The sequence below is a fragment of the Macrobrachium rosenbergii genome, chromosome 11 (genome assembly GCF_040412425.1).
Source record: "Macrobrachium rosenbergii isolate ZJJX-2024 chromosome 11, ASM4041242v1, whole genome shotgun sequence".
Taxonomy (NCBI): domain Eukaryota; kingdom Metazoa; phylum Arthropoda; class Malacostraca; order Decapoda; family Palaemonidae; genus Macrobrachium; species Macrobrachium rosenbergii.
This window is the reverse complement of record NC_089751.1, coordinates 33,958,084-33,982,860: the sequence shown is the minus strand read 5'-3', so window position 1 is coordinate 33,982,860 and position 24,777 is coordinate 33,958,084. Positions and strand designations below refer to the sequence as shown.

At 41.9% G+C, this 24,777-nt stretch overlaps 1 protein-coding gene across 3 annotated transcripts in view; it reads right to left on the bottom strand.

The window, feature by feature from the left end:
* LOC136843307 (uncharacterized) overlaps positions 1-24,777 on the bottom strand; it is a 166,811-nt gene that overhangs the window by 34,519 nt on the left and 107,515 nt on the right. For 2 of the 3 annotated variants that reach the window (XM_067111545.1, XM_067111544.1), the window contains exon 2: positions 19,712-22,381. In XM_067111545.1, the coding sequence (XP_066967646.1) occupies positions 21,475-22,381 (907 nt within the window). In that variant the 3' untranslated portion in view covers positions 19,712-21,474. Of the gene's footprint in view, positions 1-5,895; positions 5,965-19,711; positions 22,382-24,777 lie in introns of those variants that run through there. The other variant, XR_010854521.1, reaches the window with a different exon arrangement.

The following is a 24,777-nucleotide window of genomic DNA, read 5'->3' as shown; positions in this document are numbered from 1 at the left end:
AAACCAAGAAGAAAGTATCACTCATTGATGTGGCAATACCATGGGACACCAGAGTAGATGAGAAAGAAGGAGAAAAAATTTATAAGTATCAAGACCTGAAAATCGAAATAAGAAGGGTATGGAATATGCCAGTGGAAATTGTACCCATAATCATAGGAACACTAGGCACGATCCCAAGATCCCTGAAAAGGAACCTGGAGAAACGAGATGCCGAAGTGGCTCCAGGACTCATAGAGAAGAGTGTGCTACTAGAAACAGTGCACATAGTGAGAAAAGTGATGGACTCCTAAGGAGGCAGGATGCAACCCAGAACCCACACTGCAAAAACCATCCAGTCGAATAGGATGACTGTGATAGACGAATACATACATATATATATATATATATATATATATATATATATATATATATATATATATATATATATATATTCATGATGCACTCAGACTCATAAGAAACAAGCAGAAAACGTCATTAACGTACAAAGGAAGTATGTTATGTGAAAAAAAACGCAAAATAACTGTAAATATTGAAAACTAACACGTAAAAACTAAGCACAATGCTTTAATGCTTTGAGAATTCAGGAGTGGGAGCACGGTACGAAATCAGCTCAAAAAGACTTAGCAGGAGTTCACCATCGTAACCACTAACCAAACCAAGCGCTAATCCATCAAAGATCTCTTTTAAAGCTAACAGCTAATTCACTCCGCATTCGAGGAACAGAACAACTGCAACACAATGACAACCATACAAGCGCGATGTTACAATATTTGTAAGCAGTTCAGAACTGAAAAATATTAATTTTACTAGTGTAAATATTTTAAGGGCAAGTAAATTCTGTGGAGTTCTTCAGTGACGATTCGTGCACGAAACGAAAATCTTTGACCCCAGCCCTAGAAGAACACAATGCTTTTTTCGTTTCCTGTCGCTTTTTTTTTATAATTAGCAAATAAAGCTAGACATACACTTTCATGCAAATTATAAGTCTTAAATCAGGTACTAGTTATTACGAAATTAATTCACATGGCAATATCCTAGTCACTGATTCAAAGAAAGAAAAAAAAACTGTACCACGCTTCCCACGCAGTAGCAACTTGTTAAACGCGGACTCATGAAGTTGCAATTGGCGGGGAAATCAATAAATCAAAATTCATAATTTAATATACAGTATGAGGCTTAAATGATCGTACTTTACTAATACAGACGGATTACACTGAAGGCTTCATTTATTCATTTATTTTCTGCTACCTGAATACAGTATCACAATCATTGTCTGTTTTCAAGCAAGTTTCTTAATAGGAAAAAATCCTAGAGAAATAGTCGTCCCAGAAAATCCATTTTGTTTCAACGGCAAATAAACCTTACAACAGCTGGCAAAGATCACGTGACAGCCATAACACCAGTGGTAGTATTAACAGTAACAACAACATTAATAAGTAAAAATAATAACAGCAGAATTTGCAACTTACATCAAGTTTAAGAACATTCCAAGAAAACTATAGGTTTTGTCCCATTAGCTATGTTGCAGTGCTAGTGTAGATGATACGTAACGGTGATACTGTAATGTTATAAATTCAGATGTATTACACCTTCAAGGTCGTAGACTAGTCAATCGCTCTGCTTGAGATACACCGGCGTAATTTGCCAGGAAACACCTTGCCGGCAACAAGACGAGAAGGTAAAGTACACGGCGTCAGTGACCCTGGTAGTTGTGACGCCAGATAACCCACAATTAATCAATCAAAGGTAAAGTACATGCATAATAAAAAAAATCATAGAAAACAAATGAAAGTAAAGCGCGGACTCAAGAAGGTGAAATCAGCGGGAAAATGAATATATGAATATTCAATTCCTACCATCACAGTTCTTACAATTTACAATATGAGCTTCACTTCTCTGCTGTTAAAACACAATTGATCTTCTCTTCTGCTACATGAATACAATTCCACAATCTTTTCCTCTTTTGTGAAGAAAACGGTTATGAGGCATGTTATATATATATATATATATATATATATATATATATATATATATATATATATATATATATATATATATATATATATATACACGCACACACACACACACACACACATATATATATATATATATATATATATATATATACAGAAAGTCATCCAATAAAGTGATTGTATTCATGTGGCAGAAAAGTAGGTATTATTTATGGACATTAATTGCTTTCAACATAAAATCAATAAATTTGAATGATTTTGTTTATTTCCATCATCCTCCCCCCGGCAAATGATATACAAAATTAATAAATCTATTGTTGAATTTTAATCTTCCATAGCTAATATAAACTGTGTTTACTGAATACAGTTTGCTTAGCTATAATACAGATCGACAAGTCGTAATTTTATTAATTTTGATATATCTGGACAGGATAATTCATTTCGATGGAAATAAACCTCAAAAATTCAAATCACATCATATTCTTTTTAGTGTCCATACGTTTCGAAAATAAATCTATTTTGTTTTTTCATAAATGAAGCTGACAGTGCTTGTAATACAGATCGTAAGCGATAGTGAAGACTGGACACTTAAGCATCAGACTACATAATTGCATATTCTTGAGTGCACGTTTCAATGTCATTCGTTTTCTATGACCTGTTGTGTTTTTAATGCACGTTCTTTACATTTTCGCCGTTGTTCGCAGGGTGTTCCTTGACAATATACACAGGTATCTGGTGCTCCTTAAACCTTGTAGTCATCACTGGAAACCCCCTCTACTTGTTCTAAAAATTGCAAACATTGCATATCTACACCATGACGGTCAAATCATGCTGATATTGTACAAACTTATGCAGCTTGACTGCCTAACATTATAATGGCATTGAAAGGCTCTTAAATTAAAACTGATGGCAAAAACAAGAAATGAAGTCCACGGAATTTTATTTTGTTACATCTTTTGTTTTGTCGTTAATGTCCAAGAACTACAGTAAGGTCATCCGTGTCTGCAATGGTGCAATGAAATACTCCTCACAGATTTCGCAAAACTTGAAAGACACTGGATATTCATGTGGAATGAAGGCCATATCAATCCTTTACACACACATGAAAACTTGGGCAAAAGGATCTGACAGTGAAGTCAGTTCTCTTTACTAAATCTGAAAGTTTTTATACCTAAATTAATGATGTATCGGAGATTAAGCTTTTAAATAATTGATGGGGATGTCAGATTAATATACATTTATAATTTGGCAATTTTTCCTAAATGTCCTGAACATTTCATTGAAACCTATGAGAACGAGCCTGCTCTTGGGCAGGTAAATTTAATCCAAAGGCTATCATAACAGATTAAATAGAAAAGGGCTGCATATTTTAAATTAGTCGAAAAACTAAAGAAGAATGGTTCTGCTGTTGACAAGGATAGTATATTTATCTATGATTATAAACCATACATGCAGGTCAGTTTTTAAAGGAGAATAAATATTCAATGTAGCAAAGTAATGTAAAGCAAGAATAGGCCTACTTGCGTCTATTCTTGATTATGCACCATGTACGTAATTCAGTTTTAAAATGAGAACAAATTACTATCCAACTTAGTAATGGAATAAAGTAAAACAATAGTAAATAATGTATGTTCAATCATTGTTGACATCATGCGTCAAAAATGAATAACAGCCACTCCTTCGCTGGATGTCTTTTTTAGGCGTTTCTGATTTTATGTTGCTATCAGCAAGCCAGTTACTGCCAGAGCATCGTATGTTGCGCCATAGTTGCTATAAAGAACTGAAAGAAGAGAGAGAGAGAGAGAGAGAGAGAGAGAGAGAGAGAGAGAGAGATACAGGCAGACCTGATCAGATATACGCGAACGTTATTGGTGGCCTTGAAGTGAATGGCATGCACTACTTCTTGGAGCAAAGCATTCTGTTGAAATGCGACTTAAATCAGTGTCATCTGTGATTTAATTGGGAACATGGTGCAACATTGCCTAATTAACCAAGTCCCTGCTTACTTTCAAAGTAAAAGATTATATTGCCAGTCATGATAGCAGAGTGAAACACCAAACATGATAGGCGAAACACCAAACATGATAGGTCTAGGCTCACAAAGACAAAGTTAGGTGTTACACTGTCTGTTACCGGTCACATGAAATGGCGGGGATCAAATACAAATCCACCAATATCTAAACATATAGGTTACATATAAGAGCTGTATGGCTAACAAAGTCAAATGCAGTGCTAAAATCATCTGGAGCCTGTCTGAGAGTTTCATGACCAAGGTTCTGTTGGTGTTACCAGTTTCATCTAAAAGGGCATAAAAGGTGCCTAATGGGCTCCCAAATGTCCCTGGAAAGAACCGTTCGACGGATGAGCGTCCACATGTAAAGAGTAGAACTGTCAGTCGGACCGCCAATTCGAGGTCATCCGCCCTCAGTGCTCACCTAGCCTTCGTCGTGGCAACACTATGGCAGCGACGGAAATTGCTGACTGATAAGGAGGTGGAGGTACAAAGACTAGCTGCTGCGGCAATTCGCTTAAAAATAGGAAAGCAAAAAGGCGTAACAGAGTATGGTCTAAACATTGCCTAATAAAGAGATGTCTATTCACATACAATATTAATGAATAAGGTTAAATTAGACCTGGGGGCTGGTCCAGTAATTTAGGAAAAGGACCGTGAAGTATTCTTGCACCATTCATAAAAAGGCAGGACACTGGCCTAAGCCTATACCAAATTGTCTGTATCACATGGAAATATGTATATTTTTTATCATATGATTTGGACTCACAACGGTCTACAAATAGCGCCACAGGGTCTAACAATGAAAAGAATTAGCCCTATACAGAGTTTATTCATATTCTGGTCCGAGCGGCCGACATCCCTTCCAAACGAATTTCAGCGGCGAACTGTCACAAAAGCGTTGCTTATCCGTCCACACGTGTGATCACCTGTCAGTCGGTGGGATGAACTTTTGGTAACTCCATCGTTCAACCGTTCTGGCGAGTGGACTGACTCCGCCCACAAACTGTCGTCCACACGTAAGCTTTAACGTCATTTTCGATGAACTGACAGGTAAAACTGATCGTGAATACCCGGCCTAGCGAGTGACTTTCCTCAGAACCGAAATGAACAGATAAGTTTAACTGACATTTCACTAGAATTCACACAAGCGCTTACACGATTTGAAACTCAATATCTTATTCACAAAGTACCTGTTCAAATTTGGGACATCACGTAAATTTATTCCATTATTAATGACGTTTCATAAATCCCTATTTATGAAGGGGTTAAAGATATGAAAGTACGACTGCCTTACCTCATAGAGGTAGAATATCTGGGAAATCGGCCACAGACAACAGAGTTCAGCCTCGTCAGATTTTCCGCCACTCTCTCCAGGCTGTCAGAGAGTGATGGCCCAATTCCAAATGTACAGTAATTCATTATCAGTAAACAATTCATAAATGTAAAAACGGTTAAAAACCTCAAATAAAAATTTTAGGTATGAAAATTTCATTCTACAAGTGCTATTTTCTTTTCTTGCCACGTGAATATACATGGCGGAAAAAAATTCCGCCATTTCCGTCATCTTCGAAGTGTGACGTCATCATCCATTTCTCGGACGAATGTCCGCCAAAATCCAGCACTAAGTTACAGTACCGACTGAAGAATGAAAAAGCTGTCAACAAACCATTTACAACTTTAAAATATGCCGAAAAGGAGAACGACTAAATAAATTATTTTTCAATCTTGGCGCTCTTTTTATTGTTCATTGTCAATATGGATGTCGGGAACAAGACCAACGCATCCTACAACCGGAACTTCGTAAAATGCATCTATTTTGCAACATACTGCGACCGTTCTTGCGCTTCCCAAAATCTAAGATTTTGCCTACTAACCGTACTTTCTACTGAAATACAGCGTAGTACTTACAGGAGAGCTCCTTGTAGACATAAGTCACTAAAATGAATTCGGTCACCACGATGTTACTGTGACATCCACCTGCAAAATACATTTAGAATTATGAGCGTTTATAGGCATCTGTAAGCTGTGTGATGGTTGGCATAAAAAAAGTTTGTTTCATAGGTCACCACGTATAGCGTAATTAATTTAAAACGAACACAAACACAAGCTGAGAGGAAAATTGATAGTAGAAGGTTACACTATGAAACAATTGTTAGAAGAGGGTGGAAAGTAAAATGGAGGAAAGGATATGAAAGTAATACTTCTCATATTAATCTTTCTCTAAGAGTACAAGCGCAGGGATGGCCCGACAGGGGAGGGCGGGAGGTTACCCCGTCAATGTTGATTTTGGGTTAGTAAAAAACTGACAGTATTTGTTGTTTAAATACACACCTGTATAGTGTGTGTGTGTGTGTGTGTGCATATATCTGAGTTGTGTGTATATGTGTATGTACCTTTGTAAGAAATTAAGAATCGATATACTACTGTATATGACAGCTGCATTAAGAGCTCATAGAGAACATAATTTATTTCCTTATCTGTCAAAAGTTTTCAAATTGTTTTTGACTGCACCACCTTCAGTATGTAAAAGTGAAAGGTCATTTAGCAGGCTCAAGCTATTAAAAACTTATTTGCGAAACCGAACAAAAGAAAATCGTTTACATCACCTCGTGCTGCTATATCTTGTGAAAGTGATCTAACTGATAACTTATATCTTCCAAAGGTTGCTGATGAATGGAAGACAATGAAAACAAGTAAAAAATGCGCCGAAGTTTCTTCAGCGCAATCGAGTTTTCTATAATGCGTATGATCAAGGCCACCGAAAATAGAAATACTTTTCGGTGGTCTCGGTTCCACGGCCCGGTGGTGGCATATCCTATATCGTTGCCAGCAGCACGATTATGGCTAGCTTTAACATTAAGTAAAATGAAAACTACTGAGGCTAGAGGGCTGGAATTTGGTATGTTTGATGCAGGGCCGTTTCTAGCTTTGTGGGGTCCCTAGGCAAGATGCTGTTTGGGGGCCCTAGATAGATAGGTAGGTAGGTACTTCATATACCCCGAGGGGTTTGTCAAACTGTGATGAAGCGATTCCTAGCCCTTTAGATGGTTTACTAAGATGCAAGAAACTACACTTCACATTTATTTATTTCACATCTATTTCGAAGTGAAAAGATAATAAAAAAAAACACTTAAAATAATGCGTAATTAACATCACAGTCACACACTTACCAGAAAAACAACTAATAATTCACATTATTCTCAGTAACAATGTTTTGTCCTCAAAATGTCTGCTTCCTGGTTTTTTTACTCGCAAAGTCATCAGTGATGTCTTCATATGACACCTGCTTGCCCACCTCATGGTTGATGCTAATTATTGTAAGACCATAACAAAAATGGAACGGTCAAGTAATTCATATAATATTTTCACGTCAATATCAGAATTTTCACGACAATATGGACAGGCCATTTTTCTAAACACACCTTCAATATAATCACATTTCATAATACATTACTTCCCCCTGGTTGCGTCAACAGGCTTTCCACGGAGTACGATTTATGTTCTAAAGAAGAACGATTTATGGATGGACTTTCACTTAGGAATTTCTTTTCAGTTTCAAGTTTTTGCTTGAATGCTTCACCCCCTAAACGTGCATCCTTTCTCTTGTTTCACTTGTTTCCCTGGCCTAGGCATCTTGGAACAACTGTATAACGAATCGAACTAAGTAATATTACCTGGAAAAACGAAGGCATATAATAAAATCCTTAAATTCAGTCATTCATGGTACCTCAAACTAAATGTAAACAAACTCTCAAGGACTCGAGGCATTGATATGAAACGACGTGCGATACAAAGTAGTTGCAAGAAACCACGAAAAAATGAGAAAATCCGAAAGTAATAAAGAAATTGCGATCTGTAATGTTTTGACGGAAGTCAAGAACGACCACGTGGCATTTAAACATGAGCGCGCGCAAACGCGCTAAAACCCACCGAAACTGAAAGTACAATAACTATAGTATACTATATGGGTTGCTTATCTAGACTTCGGTTTGACGACCATTTTTACCTAAAATATAGGGTTTAGGGTCCCTTAACAGGAATGATGGGTCTAACTAATTGTATAGCACAGAAATCTGTAGTGTCAACAATTGCAATAAATTACACAAATGCTAATAAATGAAGATTGTCATAGGTATATACATATAAGGTGCTCATGATAAAATCTTTAAAATTTCAAATTTTAAATTTGAAAGTTAATTTTAAAAGGGAATCGGGGGCTCCCGAGTGGCTTGGGAACTTTAAATTTTCCAAGCTAACCCGGGGTTCACCCGGTGGCTTGGGTGCCCCAGGCAATCGCCTAGTCCGCCTATAGCTAGAAACGGCACTGTGGATGATCAACATACCAATTTGCAGCCCTCTAGCCTCAGTAGTTTAAGATCTGAGGGCGGGCAGAAATAGTGCAGACGGACAGACAAAGCCGGCACAATAGTTTTCTTTTACAGAAAACTAACTAGGAGAATAAACATTTAAAAACCCACTCTAATTATGAAAACTGTTCAGAAAATTTTCACTCTAATGAATCCTCATGTTATTTACTCATCACACTGAAATTAATTTTTTTTTTTTGCTTTTTCTTCCCCTTTCAGCTTGCCACTTTTTTCCAAATTAATAAATTATAATCTTTATTTTCTTTGCATTATAAATATCTAGGGGAAAAATATTGTTGTATAAAAAATAAAAAACCATAAAAAAATTTGGTTTATATATACTTATATATATATATATATATATATATATATATATATATATATAAAACAATACCTATAGGATATATATTGCATCTAGTTCAACTTGGTCAAAATTACTAAGCTGGTCAAAATTGTCTTTACCCCCCTCAATCAGACAGCCCTCAAGCCATCCGTGGTACAAGATAACACAACTGTACAAGTTCAGCTGTTCCATGGCTATCATGACGAGGCTGGCTACTTGACAGAAATATATAACCATCAAGTAGTGGCCGCGGCCTCTCCCTGGAAATTAGGACCATACTGTCTGTTTTTGACTTTACTACCAAGTTTTGGATGGTACTTGACGTTATCATTTTGGTGATGGTTTCGTGTCAAAATGCTACTTTGGTCTCCTTAGTGATGTCAGGCAACAAGGGCGTGGCCTGGCTGCCTGGATTTATGCCATTTCCTCCGTTTCCGAGGCTTCCAATTTGCTATACAGCCCATCCTTCTTACACGCAAGCTGGCTTTGTCCGATCTTGTAGGAGAGACAAACGCTAGGACCTAAACCATCTATCATTTGGAGTGAAATAGGAAAAGTGGAGGAGTTCTTCATAACTTCTGAGTTAGGGATCTCCCTAAGGCATGTACAGCTATGAAAGAAGAGGACAATCATAGCAAGAAGAATTTGGTAAATCTATGGGTTGATACGACAGAGTCTTCTTGCCTGGGCTCCTCTTTCCTCTTACAACTTATTGCTCTCTACTCTTCTAACACAGAAATGTTAGAAATTAAATTATAATTATTATGTTATCAAATTGTATTAATCTATAGGAATACGAACTTCAAAGTTGAATATCTAGAGCAAAATATTACTTCATTTCAATAGTTGCACAGAGAGTTGTCTATAGCAATCAATGTGTCTAGTGTATGTGTATATATGTGTCTGTGTGTGTGTACGCTTGAGTCATGTGATTGTGCATGCCTCCTCATAACTCAGTTTACCACCCTGGATAGCTGCACGCACACGGAAGCATACACACAAAATCTGTGTTTTCTCTCGAACATTCTTAGAAATATTCTCAAATATCATTCTGTACACCACCTCCAACAGTATTATCAGAGCCAATAAACACTAACTACTTTTCTCAAAGCAGAGAGATCACGTGAGCACATGACAAACAATGTACCTTTAGAAAATCTTGATTCAAAGCATGTTTAATATTGCATCAGGTGTAAGATATTAACACTAGACTAATCATACAGCATTAGCTAATCAACCATACTGCATTAGCCTCACAAGGCATGTGGAAAATTACATGAAAATTCATATCCTTAATGCGACTGGTTATTTAGACCAACTAGTCCTTTAAATAAACTGGTGTAAACTTCATCGATGTGGTTAGTCTACTCGATACCTTCATAGAAAATGGGAAACAAGAGCTCGACTTACCATAAACTCCCAACTGGTGTTACTACTGCAAAGATGCATATTTTTAGGGACAGGCATAACTCTAGTCACTACCAAAGTTTTACGATTATCCAAAGTGAGGTTTTGTTGAGACAGTCGAAAACCTTTATCTGTTCAATGTTTAAACATATCACACACCCAGAATTCTGGCATACTTATGTATTTATGTGTATACTTTGTGTATGTGTATATATATATATATATATATATATATATATATATATATATATATATATATGTGTGTGTGTGTGTGTGTGTGTGTGTGTGTGTGTGTGTGTGTGTGTGTGTGAGAAGAAAGACAAAATACCGGTCGCTCTCATTCTTGAATCGCAGATGAATTTTCTGTACATAAAATTTACACAACATTAGAAGTTTCTTACACAGTAGCCTTATAAGCAGTCTGTCTGACCACCAAACACTGCGCCATTAACACTCCCCCCCCCCACTTGGCAAGAACTCTCGCTTTGCAAAACTGAAATTTAATTTGTATTAAGAAGTAATGTGTGTGTAGCATCTGGAGATTTCCTTATCTTAAAAAAACACCCACACAAATTATAAAGTACATATTAAACAAAAACACAAGCAAAAATAACATATCTGTTATGGTATTCGGCACTACGTACTCAATGACTACGCGATGAACAGAAAACGGATTTCCCCAGTCTGAGATAAGTCTCGCCAAAGTCCGCAGGTGAGAGACAAACACTATTCCTGCCCTTAATAAAGAATAATGAGTTACAGGTTTACCTGGAACTTCTTGAGACGCTGTTTCTTGAATAATTTATTCCATATGGTCTTAAAAACATCTTACACTATATTATGGAATATTAACAAACAGAACATGATAGAGAAATTGCAACGATTACTAAGCCCTAACAACACTGCGCGAAAGTTAAAACAAGACGCTAACACTTAAGAAATAAAAAAATAAAATACAAGCGAGAACAAAAATAGTTCAAGTGCTCCAAGGTTAATGAAATCATGAAAAAAATGAACAATACACCATTCGATTACTGCCAAAATACTTTCAAAGACTGTACATATATCATATGGCTTGTGGCTAAGTTCTAATTTATTTATGCTTAATTACGAGACTCCACAATAATTGTCTAACTCTAAAGCAGTGGTTCCCAAAGTGGGCGGTACCGCCCGCCTGGGGGCGGTGGATTGATATCGGGGGGGCGGTGAGGCAAAAGGGGGTGGTTGGGGGGCGACAGGGTGGCATTAAGAGCATTTAATTTTAAGCAATTAAAAGAAAAAAAAAACACACAGACTTAAAATTACCGAACGTGGGGATCTACGACTTCTTAGTGAGTTCCAGCCTGATGTGGAGAAACCGATATCCCTGCGCCAAGCACACCCATCCCATTAACAGTAATTGTGAAGACCAAGTTTACTAAATTAAGTATTGTTTGTGAAATACATCTTCGAGTTTAATATTGTTGTTTTCAATTTGAAGCAAACCGTCCGCCCCCCCCCAAATAATAATACTCGCGTGTGTGTATCGGCGGGAGGGGGGCGCTAGGAATCCATCTGGAAGCCAAGGGGGCGCCAGCCTGAAAAACTTTTGGAAACTCTGCTCTAAAGGGTACTTTTAATTTTGTTAAAGAAATAATTAACCAGAAAGGTACGGAAACGGTACTTACCGAGGAAAATCTGGATTGTCTTTGTGCTTATCCCTCGACAATAAAATGGACAACTTACGCCCTTTACAAGGAGCTGCTATATGAAACGTTAACTAGTACGGTAAAATTTATACATAAGTGTCCCAATTCATTATCTGGACCCAAGACAGTCCTAATGAGATGGTCCCCTGTTTTCATCCAAGACACAAAAATACAGACCTGCAGAGAACCATAAAGATATCTTACTATTGCTTCTAAACAGAAATATTAAAAAAAAATAAAAGCCTTCACTTCTTATCTTTACTAAACACCTGACACTTTTGTATCAGCCACACGTAGAACACTCTAATTAAAAATAGGTCCCGTTGCTAAGTAACCAATTGGTTCTTAGCTACGTAAAATAAGTCTAATCCTTCCGGCCAGCCCTAGGAGAGCTGTAATCAGCTCAGTGGTCTGGTAAAACTAAGGTATACGCAACTTTTACTGTAGCTGTCACAGTTATATAATGACAAGGAATTCAAAAACGTTCCAAGAAGTCTTATCCGCATAACAAACCATACATTCTCACAAATGTAAATACTATTAATAACATCTGAATTTGAAGATCTGATGACCTGTTATTGTTCTGGAAATAACTGTAAATATAACTGTGGCAAACATGGTTCCGTCTATCTCTTGGTAAGAGCTAATGTCGCCCGAGGCAAGTATTTCAAGACACGAGAGGATATCACTAATATCTGGTCACTTTCTTTCCGACCCTTTCTTCGGTAATATCAGGAATTTTTAGCCCCAAACACATATGATAAAGGAAACAAATTCTCAAAGCATTTGCAAGTCCTCAAATAATATAAATCTTCTGATGTTAAAAACTCTTAATGATTACACTGGTCATGAAGTAATTTTTTGTTTTTGTTTAGTATTGTAACTGATTTAACTTCTAATATTTTAACCTGTAAGGTGTCAAAGAAACGAGCAGGTAAAGGTTACTGCTGGTTTATTACAGATCCAGGCGGCTTATATTGCGGCCGACTGACGCCGGGCCGTGAGAGACAATGGAATTGACTGTGACCTGAGGTCGAAACAATAAATAATAATATACAGTGAACAAGTACAAATTACAATACAAAACATACAGAGACACAATATAGATACAGTCTTGATGCCTGTGAATGAAGAAACATGTGATACACAATGTGTGACATTCGTATAAATACCATAAAGTAAAAATGATAAAATGCGTGACCTGGCACGTTTTAGGCGTGACTAATTTAGCTTGAAGAAAACGGAAGTCACCAAAGAAAACAAGCTCAGCGGAGACTTAATTAATGGCGGCGCCAAACACTATCCTGGCGCCGAATTGGTGACTTTACAAATACTCCCCCAAGACGAGGGACGCGCCTGATTAATCCCTGTACCTGGTGGGACGCTGAAGGGTGCCGCGGCTCCTTGAGGATAACTGAGGGGCCTCCTGCCTGTGAGGCTGCTGTTTGGGCGGTCCCTTCCTGGGGCGGCGCGCTTCGCGGTGGTGAGGGCGTGCTGGAGTGCGTATGGGCGGAAGGGGTGCGCGACGCTGCCGGGACTCTCCGACAGGAAGGCGGGCTTTAGCCGGTCTATGGAAACCCAGTCGTCCCTGCCTGGAAGTGCCAGCCGGAACGCCTTGCTGTTCCGTTCCAGCACGCCGGAAGGGTCCCCTGTAGGGCTTAGTTAGTGGTGGACGGACGGCGTCGACTCTGACGAAGACGTGGGTGGCGGATGACAGCTGTGGCGGCACGAAGGTGGTTGCTCTGACTATGTATGAGCGCCTGCAAGGCGAACTTGCCGCCACGCCGCGGAGCCTCTGCAGAGATGGGGAGTGGCGATCATCCGTCACGAGCTCTCCCGGCACCACGAGGGGTTCCCCAGGTTTGTTCAGCTGCGGATGGGGTGCCGTCGGCTCTGGGGCGGTCTCAACCCGAGGAGGACCCACGGCAGCTGATGTTTCCAGTCCTCGGCGGTGCAGCGGGCCATGAGGGATGATTTAAGGACCTGTGGAAACGTTCGACCAGGCCGTTGGCCGCTGGGTTGTATGCTGTGGTGGTGTGGTGCGTGGTTCCCAGCAGTTGAGCCAGGGCAGACCACAGCTCGAGAGGAAGGCGGGCCCCTGTCGGTTGTGATGTGGTCCGGGACGCCGGCGGCTGACCCAGCTGGAGAGCAGGGCCTCGGCGCACGCGCTGGCGGTGGCTTCTTGCATGGGCGTGGCCGGGCCACCGCGTTGAACGGTCTACCACCGTGAGGAGGTATCTGGATCCGCCTGATGGGGAAGGGGCCCGACGACGCCGATGTGGATGTGGCCAAACGGCGCCCTGGTTGTGGGAACTCGCCTACCCCCGACTGCGTGTGACGACCCACTTTACTGGTCTGGCACTGCAGGCACTGTTTTGCCCAGGCTGTGGCGTCCTTTGCACCCGTGCCAGACGAACTTTTTGAAAGCAGTTTGGCGTGGTCCTGCCGGAGGGTGTGAGGCCGTGGATGATGTCAAATACCTGGCGGCGGCGTGAGGCTGGAACCAAAGGGCGGGGCTGGCCTGTGCTGATGTCACAGAGCAGGCTGGGACCTCCGGGGCGAGGGTCACGCCCCGCCACTTGAGGGATGTGATGGCGGTGCGGTATGCTGGGGTTTCCGGGTCGGCGCCTGTTCTCTGGCAAGGTCCTGGTAGTCTACACCAAGCTGCACTGGCGTTCAACTCGACTCTGGAGAGGGCGTCTGCTACGGATTTTTCTTGCCGGGAGGTACCTGACGGAACAGGTAAATTCGGCTATGGCTGAGAGGTGGCGCTGCTGCCTGGAAGACCATGCGTCCCCTTGCTTCGTGAAAGCGTGAACTAGTGGCTGGTGGTCTGTGAAGATTGTGAAGGGCGTCCCCTCCAGGAGGAACTTGAAGTGCCGAACTGCGCGGTACATCGCGCAGAGTTCCCTGTCGAAGGTGCTGTATCGGGACTCTGCGGGATTGAACTTCTTGCTGAAGAAGGCGATGGGCTGGGGGGCGCCGTTGATAATTTGCTCCAGAACAGCACCGCAGGCAACGTTACTGGCGTCCGTCGTCAGCTGGAGGGGAGCCTTGGGATCCTGGTGTGCCAAGGCGGTTGCCTTGGTGAGGGCGCCCGTCTAGGGAAAAGGCCTGCTGCTGGCTGGGTCCCCAAGACAGGGACTTCGGTTGACCTCTTAGGACTTCCGTCAGGGGCCGTGGTGTGCGCGATCCCGGGATGAAGCGCCTGTAGAAGTTGACCATCCCAAGGAACTCCTGGACGGCCTTGATGGAGGTGGGTGTCGGGAACTTTGCTACGGCTGCCACCTTCGATGTAAGAGGGCGGACGCCTGTCGGAGATACCTCGTGACCCAGGAACTCTGCTTTCTGGACGCCGAATGTACACTTGTCAAAACGGACGACGAGGCCGTTTTCTTGGAGGCGCTGGAGGACTGCTTTGATGTGCCTCTGGTGTTCGCTGTGAGACCTGGAAAATATGAGAATGTCGTGACGTAGCAGACGAGAATTTTAGGTCCCCAGGATGCTGTCCATGAGCCGCTGGAAGGTGGCCCCGTTCCTCAGCCCGAAGGTGGAGAAGGCGAACACATAGGACCCGAAGGGCGTGATGATGGCTGTCTTTGGTATGTCTCTCTGGCGCAACAGGTACCTGAAAATAAGATTTAAGAAGGTCCAATTTAGTGAATATTTTGGCCCCGTGAAAGGAGGCCGTGAGGTCTTGCATATTGGGCAGAGGGTAGTGGTCGGGCTCCGTTGCAATGTTGAGCCGTCTGTAGTCGCCGCAGGGTCTCCAGGAGCCGTCCGGTTTCTGCACCATGTGGAGGGGGGAGGCCCATGGACTGGAGGCTTTTCTGCAGATGCCCATCCGTTCCATCTCCGCGAATGCTTTTTTCGCCTCCTGCAGGCGCTGAGGGGGAAGCCTGCGGAACTTCGCATGTGTCGGGGGCCCTTTAGTCACTATATGGTGGTATATGCCGTGCTTGGCTGGGGCCCCGGGACTTGGCGGCTCGGGCTTAAACACCTCGGGAACTCCGACAGAAGGTGTGCATACTGGTGGGGGCGACGGCGCTGATGGTGGGTCTGGGTCCCGCCGTTAACGGGGGAGATCGGCAGGAGTCGGGATCGAGGAGGCGCTGCGCCCCACGCCGACTAGCAGGCCGAAGTGCGCCAGAAAATCGCCCCCAGGAGTGGGGTTCCACGTCCGCGACGATGAAGTCCCAGGAGTAATTCTGGCCAAGGATGGAGATCGACAGGAGCCTGGTGCCGAGGGGAGAGGATGGGGGTTCCGTTGGCGGCCGTCAGGAAGGCGGCCGGGTCTGGTGTCTGGTTGCGGTCCTCTCTGGATGCTGGGAAGACCGACTTGAAGGCTCCTGTGTCGACCAGCATCATCCTGCCGGAGACGGTGTCGCGGACGTAAAACCTACTGTTTTTGAGGCCCTGGGTTCTTCGGCTGCCATGGCGGCCTGTCCTGCTGGGCCGCCACCCCCGCTTTTTTGAACGGTTGAACGAGCAGGGGCGGCAGGCAGTTTCGGCGCCCTTTCCGAACCACTTGTGATAGCGACAGAAGCCCGGGGACCACCGCCTACTGTGGTTGGTGGACGTTTGTTGGCGATGGCGTTGACGGGCTGCTCACGCCCTCTTCAGGCTGGACGGAGCTGACCGGCTGAGTGGCCGGTTTTAGCCGTTGTGAAGCCTTGACGGAGTCTGTGAGGTGTTGTGCCGCCTGGCGAGGTCCTCGACAGGCATGGTGTAGGGGTGAGCGATCTGGTTGCGTACTTCCGGGAGGAGTTGGGCGTTGAAAATTTTTCGCACGAAGCTTATCTCCTGCCGCTTGTTCGTGTCACCCGGGACTGGTGTTGACAGGAGATCTACGACCATGCCCCAAGCGTCTCTTGGATCGAGGTCGTGGCGTGGGTTATTGGCAAGGTCGATAGCACGGGCGGCCCGCTCGGCGATGGGCAGGGAGCAAGCTTCGAGGAGGAACTTTTTGTAATGCTGTATGTGAGGGTGAGTGTTTGGTACCCGCGAGATGAATTTGTTGTACACATCCTCTGGAAGGGCGTTGAGCACTGTGTCGGCCTGTAGGATTCGGGTCCGTGAGGTCCGCGATTCTGAAGTGGCTCTCCACCCTGCGCAGCCATCTCGATGGGTTGCCCTGCGAACGGGCGCAGCTTTAGGTGAGGGCGGCCCGCGATTGTGTTGCCCGGCCGTCGTGTGTTCGGGCGCTGGTGTGGAGTTGCGGGAGGGCCTCGGCGGGGCGGGCGCGGGGCGATGGGGAGGTAGGTAAACCTCGGAGTCCGCGGGGTCCCGTTTAACTGCATGAAGAAGGGGATATCCGCGCCCATGCTCGCCTCCTTTGACCCCCTTACTGGAGTAGGATACTCGGCCAGCACGCACTTTCGTGCGCCGTGTGGGTCCGCTAGTGACGCTGATGGGGTACGCCGACGAGTCAGCACGCTCAAACGCTGGTTACAGCGCCGTGTTTAGGCCGCTAAGAGCGTTTTTGGAGAAACCCTGGAGCCAAGACTGAGTCGCCGTGTGAGTCCGCTAATGGCTCCGGATACCCGGGGTCACCACTGTAAGGTGTCAAAGAAACGAGCAGGTAAAGGTTACTGCTGGTTTATTACAGATCCAGGCGGCTTATATTGCGGCCGACTGACGCCGGGCCGTGAGAGACAATGGAATTGACTGTGACCTGAGGTCGAAACAATAAATAATAATATACAGTGAACAAGTACGAATTACAATACAAAACATACAGAGACACAATATAGATACAGTCTTGATGCCTGTGAATGAAGAAACATGTGATACACAATGTGTGACATTCGTATAAATACCATAAAGTAAAAATGATAAAAATGCGTGACCTGGCACGTTTTAGGCGTGACTAATTTAGCTTGAAGAAACGGAAGTCACCAAAGAAAACAAGCTCAGCGGAGACTTAATTAATGGCGCCGCCGAAACACTATCCTGGCGCCGAATTGGTGACTTTACAAACCTAGGTTAAATATAGTTGAGGTTATTCTCAAAATGTATGTTGTGGGACCGGTCTGAAGTAAACTGGAATCTCTCATTACTAAATCGTATCATCTGAAGTAAACTGGAATCTCTCATTACTAAATCGTATCAATGGGTTTCGCAAAAAACAGAGACTATCTGCTTTCAAGCAAAAATAGTGCGCAATAAAATCCCGTAAGAACCTTGAGCTTTGAGTGAGTACAGACCGTCGTTGTTTACATTAGTAGTGTGTGTGTGTGTGTGTGTGTGTGTGTGTGTGTGTGTGTGTGTGTGTGCGCGTGTGGGTGCCAAGTGGTGTTGTGACTGACTAACACTGACCTGAACTAATATTAGCAATCTTTGTCTACTCTCAACTAAATATGTGTTGCACACTAACACTCGCCATTCTTGGTGTCCGTCACATCTTGTACATGCTGTTACCTGGAGATATCTACTGTATATATTTAAAAACAAAATTTATATTCCTGAGTAAACATGCATAATTTGTAAACTTGTGAAAAAATAAAACCTGCGACATTTGTTATTGATAGATAGAATAGAGAATTCAGGCCAAAGGCCAAGCGCTCGGACCCATGAGGTTATTCAGCGCTGAAACGTAAACTGACAGTAAAAAGAAAGGTTTGAAAGATGTAACAGGAGGCAAACCTCGCAATTGCACCATGAAACAATTGTTAGGAGGGGGAAAGTGAGATGGAAGAAAGAGAATATGAATGGAGGTACAGTAAAAGAATGAAAGGGGTTGCAGCTAGGAGCCAAAGGGACGCTGTAGAGAACTTTAAGCAATGCCTGCAGTGCACCGTATAAAGTGCACTGACGGCACTAACCCCCTACGGGGTATTGATACAGTTCCAAAACCAAATTAACATTGTGTGTCTTGCCTCTCGTCTGCGATTCACTGCCAAACATCAGCACTCGTTGTTAAGCACTTCACGCGCCTGCCAGTTCCTTTGCAGTACCTCTTTGCTTTTCATGCCATGGACACAACCGAGTTGAAGATAAACGTCACACAAGCAAGACCACTTCACCATCATAAGAGCCATGTTATTTAGAGTTGTTGTGTTTACCCAAGGCGTACAATGCAGGGGGAGCCTATCCTATGCTAGGCCACACGATTCACTCTGCATCTAACCTTCGTTATTATCAAGCAATCCCAACCTCACTAGTATATACCCATTAATGCCAGATTCGACTGTATACTTTACTAAAGACTGGTTCTATCTACAATCAAAATGTGAAGATTTTAGGAAAATATCAAAGGAACATTTGGAATTTTCTTTTCTGGCTGGTCCTAATCTGCAGTCCCTAGAAGTACTTCTTTTGTTGAAGAGAGAATTTAATGAGATTCTGCATCGGAGTTGCATTCATATTTACTACATAAGCCTCTGGCGTGCTTAGTGACTTCTAAATACACTTGTAGGACATGAGGTGTCCTCAAGAATCTTCCTAAATTTCCTTCCTCAATGCATTCAGAATATATGTTTTTCTAATTTATGCAGATATGTTGGCCTCGGATAAAGCTGGTTTATGCAAGCACAGGGCTTTGCTTACGGCGACCAGTAAGTGTGACAAAATGTGAGAGGGAGAAGCTGAGACTTGCAAATACATATTTTTTCATGTTATTTACATTAAACCAAATTTGTTTCTGCATCTCCTTCGTTTCATTATACTATAAGCACATGAAGTCTTAAAATTCGAAAATAGATGATCTGCATGCAAGTTCCATATTCTAGGCTAAGCTAATCTAATCTTCATTGCATCAAGGAAAGTGCAGTGGAAAATGTTGGTCACAAATTCTTCGGTGTGTTGGTCTTACCGTGAAGGGCTGCATTTCCGTCCATTCATCATCTCCCCTGCTTCCAGGATCTCCGTATCCTGTTGTTTTCAAGGTCACAACACAAAAGAAACAGAATTAGGAAGCGTTAATGTTTCTCTGTCTTTTATTTATGTCACAAGTAAAAATATATTAACAACCGTTGTTTGGTCTCATCCTAATTGGTATCACATGATGGTTTCAGTTTACCTTTAAAAACATAATTAAAAGTGCGACGGACATATCGATGTTGACAGCAACCATTCTACTGAATAGGGAAACATTGCAAGCAAAACAACGGCTTACAACAATAGTTTTGTTCTTTTGCGTTAATGAAAGAATAAATTATGTTAATTTTACTTGATGCTAAGTACAACCGTCAAGTGGAACACACCATTTGGCCATTTGCAATAGGAGTATATATGAGAAAAGTACCACTGAAAGACAAAGTGCGAAAGTACATAAGCTCTAAGATCCCTTTTTATCCGGTTAAACAAAATCCCCAATTATATCTGGCTGAATGGACAAAGATAAAGGGAAAACGAAGTATGAGACAGTAAGTGGGTCTTACCCTATTCTGAAATGACAGGTTCACCTCTTAAAAGCAACAACAAAAAAAAAAATTACAAGGATCAGGCGAAGGTATCCAAAGCTTGAAGGTAGAAAGGCACATAGAGTTAACCAACCGAAGCATAATTCACTTGTATCAAAAATTCTCAGTAAGAACACCCGGTCTTATACTGATAATAATTACAACTACAAAACGAGAACCCGCAGCATTAATAACAATAATTAAAATTTTCTCCTTGAATTTCAAAATCATGCTTCATCTGGGGAAAAAAACTGGCCAAAAAAAACAATCTGGCACAAAAAAAAAAAAAAAAAATTAGGAGGCTGAGAAATTGTGCGTCTCAGGAAAAACCTTGGGCTCCAATCACCTAATCATGCCCTATATTGGCAGAACAGATCGCACCATTTAATGCCCAGGCATGTGGCCGGTGAGGATATTCAGCGCCAGTTATTCCTTAATTAATGACCTATATGTACAACGTTTCCAGTTGACACAACTTTAATCAAATAAAGCTGACCGGAAACTAACGCTTCAACTTCCTTGTGGATGTGCTGATGAAACAACAGAAACAGGACTACTGAGATAGCCATTGAAGGTGTCTTCAGTCTAAGATTATACTGATTTGCTACAAAACATAATATCTACAATATAAGTGGCTCTGTGTAAACATACAAGCAATATTCATATCGCTAAAACATACACATAGTTTACTAATTGTTTATGTTTCTTCAGAAACTATTTTTAACAGTGGGTCATTATGGGTGCAAACAATATTACACACCAATATATTAATAACATTTCAGGAGCAAGGATAGTTGGAACGCAAGGAAATATAATTACATTTGTTAAAACTCTGAAACTCATAACAGCCCCTCCAGCAACAAAAAAAATTATGGTGTAAAATAATGCACTAATAAACTGTTGAGAATTTACAATGAAACTAACATGAAAATATATGATGAATAATAGATTTTACCTTGTACAATTACACATGAACACAAAAATTATTCTTAAGGCTAATTATTTCCAATTCATCCCTGTTGTGTACAATTCAGATCAGATTCTTCGAGCGTGGAGTATCTTTCATTAAGCTTGAAAAATACAAATTAAGTTCGTGACCTCTCAAGCCAAATGTCTTAGAAAAGAACACACATCTCTAGGCACTGCTAATACGTCGCAAGACCAGCCACCTGTGTTAGTCAAGTCTTAATAAAAATGCTAGCTAAATGGAGTTTGATCTTGGAGAAGGAAACGGCTTGGCCAAAGCGAACTTCACCTGGGTTTTCCCTGTAGATTAACAATCATCTAGCTACCTGGCTTTTTCTTCTTTCCTTGTTCATTATTTCTAAAAGTTTCAAGCTCACGTCGGACTGTCTTTGTGCCCTACAAAAAGTACAGCAAAAGTTTCGAATGCTGTATATAACGGGTCCCTGGCAGGCCGATCCTGTGAAAACAGGCCTCACGCCTCTTTCCTCACAGGACCGATGGATCTTGACGTGCTTATGGGAGCGGTAGTATATGGCCAGAGGGAAAGTCAGTTTGCAAAAGAAGCATCGAATGAACAGCATTAAGAACACTATCATTTTAACGTAGAAACAAGGGATGTAACTTGCAAACGCCTGTGCCCTCTTCGCTATAAAATGAGTTTGACAGACTTTGCGTACAGCTTTAATGTCTTTGCCAGCAGATTCAAAGATATTGTCAGCGTAAAAGCATTCTTTCCATATGCTGATGTAGATGATCTTCTTTCCTTGCCGAGACTCAGCAGGCTCCTCCTGTGTTTCTGCAACGGGAATAGTGAACACCTTCTTCTTAAACTCGTCCTTCAGAAGCGGAGGGGCCGTATACCCGCTTTCGGGAACCCTAGGACGTTCATACATAAAGCTGGGCATGGGACGCCTCAAATTGATTCCATTCAAGTGCAAGGACACCCTACTCCGGATGGCCTCGTCAGACCATCTTGACACGGCCTGGATGGGCGCCGCCATGCTTCTTGCGTAGGCCTGTGGTGAGCCCGTGGCCTTCCGTTTCCTTCTCAGTATAATCACCTGCTGGGTCGTTGTCTCGCCGCATTCTTGGTCCTTCGAAATCTGCCGTCTGGAACGTGGTCTCAGACGCAGAGAATTCCCAGTCACCTGAAGCAGAGGTCCTTCCAGTTTCGGAAAACCTTCTTCGTCCGTGTCACCACCTGGCATCTTACCGGCGTTTCTGAAAGGAAAGGAAACAGTCAAGTATACATTCCTTGAACGTCAACAAAATAATGTTTCTTACGACTTATAGGAGCGGAATATAAAATTTAGGATAGAGGCCAAGCGCTGGGACCCATGAGGTCATTCATCGCTGAAAGGGAAATTGAGAGTGAAAAGGTTTTAAAGTTGTAACGAGAAAAATCTCGCAATTGCACTATAAAACTATTGTTAGGAGAGGGTGGATAGTAATGGAAGAAAGAATGTGAACGGAGGTACTGTAAAAGAAACGAAAGGAATTGCAGCTGGGGACCAAAGGGATACTGCAAAGAACCTTGAGTAATGCCTACAAAGCACCGAGTGAGGTGTGCTGATGGCCCTACCCCCCTACACCGCCTACGGAGATTTACGACTTATGTGTCAGGGAGGGTAAGAGCAAAAGAAGTATGAAAGCACTATCAAAAATATGCCAGAAAACTGGTGGGTGGGAATAGCTTTCCTCGACTCGATGATATCTTGCTGAATCTTGTCGCTTTTAATTTCCTTTGTGTCCTGTAATTTACTTCACAGAAACATTGCAAATTACGTAACTGATTGATAACTTATAAACCAGACGTGAACCCGATAACCTGAAACAATCTCATATTGCCGAAGAAACGAAGAAATATATAAGCGATACCTCGATAAATAAGTAAACGAATGTGTATGTGGCTGTACGGAACTTAGAAGAAACAACTACGTTTAAGAGTCAACAACAAAATAGAATTAAATTGTCTTAATGTTGAAAATGTGCGATAGCAATGAACCTTAATAAACTGGGGCCTTCACATTTGAAATTCCACATCTAAGTAAGTAATTGTCTTTTTTCTTTTTCTTTTTTGTTCTATACATGGAGTGAATAATTTAATGAAGTTTACTTAAGAATGCAAATTATCATATGGAGGCTGTATAACTGTACTACCATACTTACCACTGTTTTCAACAATTTTTACCAATTACTCGCCTGTCAGATGTCAAACACGTCTCAAACAGGAAACAGTCTTGTTCGTATACACAGATACTGGAGTAGTAAGAAAGGAAGCTAAACTTCCCATTTTGATACTTGCCACTGAACAAGCAGGAACAGGGAGACTAATGCCAGGCGCACGTCAGAAGAAAGATGGACCACGGCAAAACTACAGTAGATACATCTAGCTCTGCCACATCTGAATCATGGATGCACAATATGTGGGTAAGAAAACAACAAGAAAAGGTCACAAAACTTGCATACATCTTCCTGATGCTCATCATGAAGAACGCACTGAGACGCAATCGCTGCAGTCAAATAAGAGACTCCATTAACTGGAATGCAGGTCAGTAGAGTATTACCAAAAATGAAGGAACGAATAAAGACGGCAGGTGTTAATTATAGTGAAGAAAGATGATCCACCCTCACTGAGGACTTAACACCATTACAAAGGATGAAACGCAAGTATTAAACCACTCCGCTTTCTCGCTCAGCTTTGCAAGAAATTCAAAGAGCCCATGAAAACTAGTCTGATGAAGAATTAATGAATGAGCTTGGTAATATTCAGGTTGGATGTTTATTGTTAGTGGTAATGATTTTGTGCTATATTACTTTTTCAGACTTTTCAGTGAAAGAGCCTTGGAAATATTGAAATAAAAATGTTTTGAATGGGGTTTATATATATATATATATATATATATATATATATATATATATATATATATATATATATATATATATATATATATAATATAAAAAATACACACACACACAAACACGTATGTGTAAGTATTACTTCCAGCAATCGTCAGATATTTCGACATCCTAAGGCCTGGAAACTTTATGAAAGCTTTCTGTACTCTTCATCGACGCCGGGTGACCCAAGATACAAAATCCAGTCTGTTATCAGGAACTTTCATGAAAGCCCAATTTGAAAACAGAGGAACTGGCAGAAAGGATAAAGGATAATGCCTTTCCTTGTCCTTGTTTTGCAAGTCATATTTGTTGGTTTAGCCGTCTAGTAAATACTCCACTCACCCTTTCCTTAGTGACCTTGGAAATACGATTTAAAGAACTAAGGTATTATATCAGCTATCCATTCAGCAATCTTAGCAATGTTTCTTTGTACTCGACATATTAATCATATATCCAAACTCGTATATTAAGAATGACAACATGATGAAATAAAATAATTTAGGACTGCAATATAAATGGTGCATACGCCTTATAGAATATTCCCAAACGCCACTGACTCGCCGTTATGAGAAATCAGCAACTGATAAGGAAACATAACGGCAAATACACGCTTAATCATTTGCGCAACCGTGCCCAACAATGTTTTTCCTATCCCCCTTCATTCCCCGCCCCTTCGAGCAAGCAACAATCACCCTCCTCCTTGACGTGGTAGGCCA